Genomic DNA, 6,697 nt, shown 5'->3' on the forward strand with positions numbered 1-6,697 from the left:
TCACATTTCAGCCCAGAAACAAATTGTGTTTTACTATTTTATTTTACTTTCCAGCAAAATGGTAATTAAATTGATCAAAAAGTGACAGTAAAGTCATTAATCATGTTTTAAAAGATTTCTGTTTCAAATAAATGATTCTAAAGGATCATGTGACACTGAATCAGAATAAATTACATTTTAAAATATATTATAATAGTTATTTTAAATTAATAATATAAATAATATATAATAATATTTCTCAATATTGTGCTTTTTATGCAGTCTTCATGAGCATAAGAGACGTCTTTCAAAAACATTTAAAACCCTTACTCACCCCAAACTTTTAAACGTGCTTAATTGTCATGAAAATAATGCAAAAAATGTTCTTGACGGGTTTCATGACCTGTTCACTCATGAATCTCCTCTTGACGTATTTGATGTTGTCATTGAAATAACTTTGGAAGTCATCATGATGAGCATATATATCTAAACTCAAGGGTCGAACTTATCCATGCCTTTGAATGTATTATATTTTTCTCTTGAAGATGTTTTCTTTTGTCCAACATAAGCTCATTAGTTTGCTAATTGGGTAATTCAACCTTCGAGCAGAAATGACAGCAGTGCAGCAAAGCACAGTGGCACATCTTTTCTCGATTAGACTGAGACATGTCTGAATTTTCTCTCTCCTCAGGTAAACCTGTGATGATAGTGACCGAGTACATGGAGAACGGCTCTTTGGACGGCTTCCTGCGAGTGAGTGTGACACACTGAGCGCATTTAATGAGACTCCATTATGTATGATCAGAGGAAAGGCACAGAGGACTCATCTTAAAAACATTTAAAAACCCCTTCAGCGTCTTAGCTTCTGCTGCTTCCTCTCACAGTACCTGCTTATCACAGCATGCCTGAAATTCTCCCAAGCTCTCCGAACATTTCATTCTCATTTATACAAACAGACACAAATTGCTCTCTGCTGGTTCACCTATGTCTCTATTTGCTGCGGAGAGATCCTGATTTTTTTGATGGTGCCTTTGTGTTCGCAACGTCGCCCAAGTTCATCACATTCGTATTCACAGCCGAGGCCTCTTTAAATAGACACTGACACTACCTGTGTTTCAAACGCTTTGTAGTGTCAGAATTTCACTTGAGCTTATATCCACAATGGCCTCATTCTCTCACGCAGAACAGACCAGGCTTGTGTTCAGAAGAGCGAGCGGATTCGCTCGCGCACAGACCCAAGTGGCACTGGGGAGACTGGTGTGCCGCCTGCCAGCCTGACCGTGCCAGTTAAACAGACTGGGCATGCTCTGTCCTTCAGATGACTTCCTCTTTGCCCATCGCTTGCACTGTGAAAATAAACAAGCAAACAACAGGCTGTGGGATGGCCTATCTGAAGAGTGCTGATGAATGCGCTAATGAGCTCATTAAATGGGTCAGCTTAACCTTTGGCTGTGGCCGTCCTGCCTTGGCTCTAATACACCTGACATATGAATTTATCAGCCTTGTGTCATTTTTCAACAGTTTACCACCAGCAGCGCTTGCCAGACAATCTGCTATTTGGAGAACAAAATGAACACGCCAGACTTTGATGCATTGGATGGACATTCGCACTCATAAAAATATGTTTTGTTTTGTTCAGTAGTGAATTTATTGAGAGTTGCACAAAGGGGTCCAATGTAGAGGTTCATAATGTCTGGTGGTTTAGACTTGTCAGGGTACTACAATGACGGATAAATATACAGTGTGATTGTAGTGTGCAACATTTGGGTTATGGGAGTAAAAATCTAATTTTTTATTTTTTTTTTTTCAATTGAGAAATTAATTTCTAGCCAGAATGTGCAAACCTTTTAAAACACAATTACAAAAAGCTCTGGCCTGATATAGAAGCCACAATGTGATGTGATTTCAACTTAATTAAAAAAATAAATAAAAAATAGTTGAATAGTGTAATTTCTAGTGGAGAACTACATTACCCATAATCCTGAAGAGAGATCTACCAATCAGAGAAGTCACTGTTACCATGGAAACTCAGCACTGACCGCCCATTTCCGTGAAGCTTATATACAGTATTTGTATACACACATTTTTTTTAAATATTTTTTTTTTATCATAATTCTCTTCTGCTCACTGAGTGGGCATTTACAGCATTTGATTTGAAAAATACAGTATAAACATTAAAAGTAAAATTACAACAGTTTCATAACAGTTAAAATAACTGTTTTCTATTTTAGTATATTTGAATATGGTGATTTGCTGCTCCACAAACATTTCTGAATATTATCAGTGTTGAAAACAATTGTGATACTTAATAATATTGTGGAAACTGTGATTCTTTTTTTTTTCAGGATTATTTGATCAATAGAATGTTCAAAAGAACAACATTTATTTGAAATAGAAATCCTTTGAACATTATACATGTCTTTACTGTCATTTTTGGTCAATTTAATGCATCATTGCTGAAAAAAAATATTAATTTCTAAAAAAAAACTAAATAAATCTTACTGACCCCGAAATTTTCATTGGTAGTGTATATTAAGAATATTTTATAATAAACTTTAAATACATATTATTGTGTATTTTTAATCACTGACTTACAAAGTCTTATTATTGACAATAATTTAAGTACACATCCTCTCCTGATTTTCAAATACGTTTATGTCCATTCAAAGTTTGTATTGTTGTAATTCCTGTCAGAACATGTCAACAAAAAAAAAATTTCCAGAATCAAGGCCGTCGAAAATGTGTACACTAACAGCTCTACTGAAATGAGTATGCAAAGGCAGATGATTAAAACAACCTGAGCAAACAGGGCGTGGAGTTAGCAGAACCTATACGTGTGTCTGCACAGGATCCCACTCCCAGAAATGAGAGAAAAGTCGCAGTGTTCTGCAGCAATTTCCTGCGCACTGCAGCCTGGCCTGCACGCTATCAAAGAGATCTGTCATCCTCCCTCCAACGCATTTCCTCACCACTGCTCATGTCACTGTTATTAGCAAGCCTTTGAACCTCTCTGAGCTCCTTTCTCTTCCAGGTGGTCCAGGGTTTATTTTCATCCAAACTTAATTTGTATGCAGTACATAAACACTCGCATACAAAGAAAGGGAAAATAGTGTGGACAGAGACACAGAATGAGAGGTAGACAGAGCGAAACTCACACTGGACAACTAGAGGAACAGTTCAAACAATAATAAAGATTTTGACATTGTTTACATCTTATGTCGTTCCAGACCTGTTTGAGTTTCTTTGTTCCATGGAACACAAAAGCAGACAGTTTTGGAGGATGTGCTGGTGCTTTTTCCATGCAATTGGATTGAATGAGAAATGGAGCAGTCAAGTTCAGGATAACCAAGTATCATGAAAGTTGTTCATATGACCCATGCAGAATATTTGAAGTCTTTTGAAATAATAAGTATGAGAAATAGACTGAAAGATGTGATTCACCGAAGCATCTTGACGTCTGCCTTAGCTTTTCTTGGTGAGTTCATGAAAGTTCATGAGAGAAGAGAATATGTGAATAAATCATTCAGACCACATTTATGAAACAAATCAATCAAATGATTGATGGCTCAAATGATTAATTAAAAAAAGAAAGTCTGATTTGAACAATTTGTCCATGTCTTGCATATTCTCACGCTTTCACAAACTTGGATGTCAGTTTAAGCAGTTAATAACAACTTACATTTTCTAATATATCTATGTTTCTCATCTATAGTTACAGTATATAGTTTTATGGTCTATAGTGACTTCAGAAGCTTTGAAATAATGCTAGAGCCCAATAGACTACTTTTATGATATTTTATGGTGCTTTGACTTCCTTTCAGATGCTTGAAAGCACCATGTTATATCAAGGTTATGAACTTTAACTAAAACTAAAACCACTGAAAAAATAATTACTTGAAATAAACTAAACTAAATTAAAACAATAATAATGATAATAATAATAAAAACTATATAGACATATTATAAAAATAAATAAATAACAAAATAAAAACACTAAATAAAGTTACTAAAATTATACAAAATAAAATCAAAATATTCACAAAATCGAAATATTAATTCAAAATATAAAAATCTGTAATAGTAAAACAGTGATAATAAAATAAAACATGGTTGGCATTTATTTGATCTGCTTGGAAAAGAATGATCAGTACAGTCTTCAGAATGTTGCCTTTTATGTTTTACGGAAGAAATAAAGTCAAACCGAATTTGGACCGACTGTACATGAAGATGAGTAAAAGCATTTTTGGGAGAACTATTGCAATAAGACTGCAGTTTGACTGTTTTTGGTATAGAAATCCATTTCTCCAGAGCTCCCTGACAAATCAATGCTATCTCACTCATCCGGCCAGTCTCTCCCTCTCCTGCTGAAGCACTTCATCCCCTGGTGTTTATCTCCAATTCCTAAGCATATCATTCTTCATATAATAGGCCTATTCACACGCACCAGTGTAAACACTGCGAGCCTGCCAGCGGACTTCAGTTCAGATATGCAGTCAGCTTGTGTGTGTACATCCTATTTATATTCTTCAACAAGTTGCCGCACACCATGGATTGAACTAGAAAAGACAGTCAAACTCTCCTGTTTATTAAGTCAAAGATCTGCTTCTTTCAACAAAACCATTTCATGAGTGGTTTTGAGTTAGCTCATGACAGATGACTTCGGAAATGTCAGGCAGTGTTTTGAGATATGAGTCAACAATGTTGCATTGTTTTATAACCCATAGCATGACTTATGCTTATACAGTAGATATAAAATGCCGTATTTGACTTTTCCCTTCTTCCCGTCTCTGTCAGAAACACGACGCCCAGTTCACAGTGATTCAGCTGGTGGGCATGCTACGTGGCATCGCATCTGGTATGAAGTATCTGTCGGATATGGGTTACGTGCACAGAGATTTGGCCGCTCGGAACATCCTGGTCAACAGCAACCTGGTGTGCAAAGTGTCAGACTTCGGCTTGTCCAGAGTGCTGGAGGACGACCCGGAAGCCGCCTACACCACAAGAGTAAGTCAACACCGACACAAGCAACTGAGATCAGTGACATTTATTATTATTATAATACCTCATTTAAAAACATAAATTACTTGTAAACTACTCACATATTTTTTTAGCAGCTCAGCAGTCAAAGTAAATTGCAATAACAATAACAATTATTACCCGCTGACATAACATGGGTTTATATGCTTTATCTGATGTCATATACCATAATACTTCAACTTGACATTTTTTCGAAGTTTGAATAAGTTTCAGTTGCCTTCTCAACTATTTCAAAGGATATGTCTAATGAATTTATTTATCTCAGTGATTCCAAGTTGATTTGAAGTTGAGAGGATAGAGGGATGTATACATATATACTGCCATTCAAAACTTTGGTAATTGGTAATCCAAACAGCCTTGGCGTGACAAGAAACATGAAGGGGCCGTGACCATAAAAACAAACTCACCAACAGTGGTTAGCAAGTCGAACACACCTAATGAGAACAAGTAACATGAACAAAAGGACCACATGGCAGGATCACATGACAAGGCAGGAACCAAGGCAAGAAAATACAAAATAAAGGACAAGAAAAACTAAACAAGAAACAAAAACCAGCATGACAAATAGGTATTTTATTTTAAAATTATTTATTTTATTTATTTACTTAACATAAGTGCATAGTAGTTAAAGACTCCTTATATCAAGTGGAACCATATTTTTGTTGGGAATTTTTCAGGATTATTTGATGAAAGAACAGCATTTATTTTAGACAGAAATATTTTGTAACATTGTAAGTGTCTTTACTGTCATCAACAAATTATTTATAAATGATGTTGCATTTATAAATTTATTTCTTAAAAAAACAAAAAAAACACTTACCACCAGTGTTGGGTAAGTTACTTTAGAAAAAAGTAATTAATTACGAATTACTATTTACAACATCAATATTGTATTTAAATTACTTTTATAATTACTCGGTCTGAAAAGTAACTTAATTACTCAATAATACTTAATTACTTGTTATAGCACTTGTATATCATTGCTATTTTGATTGCTTCCATTGTCCTCATTTGTAACTCGCTTTAGATAAAAGCATCTGCTAAATGACTAAATGTTAATGTAAATGTAAATGTACTCAATAAGTAACTTAATTATTCGAATCATTGATTACTTCATAAAATCCCTATAAACATTGATGCATAGAAATAAAACTCTTAATTCTTTCAGTTTGAGTTAAACATGTAATAGTTTAACCTTTTAGCTTTAAAACAACTGTAATACTTAAGCATTTTAATTTTAAAAAATGTAGGGGAGCACGAGGCACAAAATAACGCGGGGTAAGTTGTAACACACGTGGTTTAAATATTTCCACACATGCTAGCATAACCAAATTTACAGCATTTACTACTTACCATATCAACATTATATAGAGAAAAAAAGTGCGCTAAAATTCAAAAGTCTTTTGAAGATATCGCTAAACATTTATTTTACCATAGTAAAATTATATTTCTGGCTTAAGTCAATTTTTCATCTCAGTTTTTATTACTCATTTCAAATGAGACAAATCTGCTATTATTTTAATCTCCAATCTGTTATTTATCAGTTTAGATAATTTTGTAATGCTTTATTACTTCAATACATTTTAAAGTGGTGGTTGATTGCGATTTCACTTTTTTAGCGTTAGTTAGTGTGTAATGTTGCTGTTGGAGCATAAACAATATCTGCAAAGTTGCAGCGCTG

General features: G+C 34.4%; 1 protein-coding gene across 1 annotated transcript in view; it reads left to right on the top strand.

Annotated features, from left to right (window-relative positions):
- Positions 1-6,697, top strand: part of epha3 (eph receptor A3) — a 136,810-nt gene that overhangs the window by 109,008 nt on the left and 21,105 nt on the right. Inside the window, exons 12-13 of the mRNA XM_016471778.1 lie at positions 671-732; positions 4,774-4,983. Coding sequence (XP_016327264.1) covers positions 671-732; positions 4,774-4,983 — 272 coding nt within the window. The remainder of the gene's footprint in view (positions 1-670; positions 733-4,773; positions 4,984-6,697) is intronic.

Source organism: Sinocyclocheilus anshuiensis, unplaced genomic scaffold (genome assembly GCF_001515605.1).
Source record: "Sinocyclocheilus anshuiensis isolate Anshui unplaced genomic scaffold, SAMN03320099.WGS_v1.1 scaffold616, whole genome shotgun sequence".
NCBI lineage: Eukaryota > Metazoa > Chordata > Actinopteri > Cypriniformes > Cyprinidae > Sinocyclocheilus > Sinocyclocheilus anshuiensis.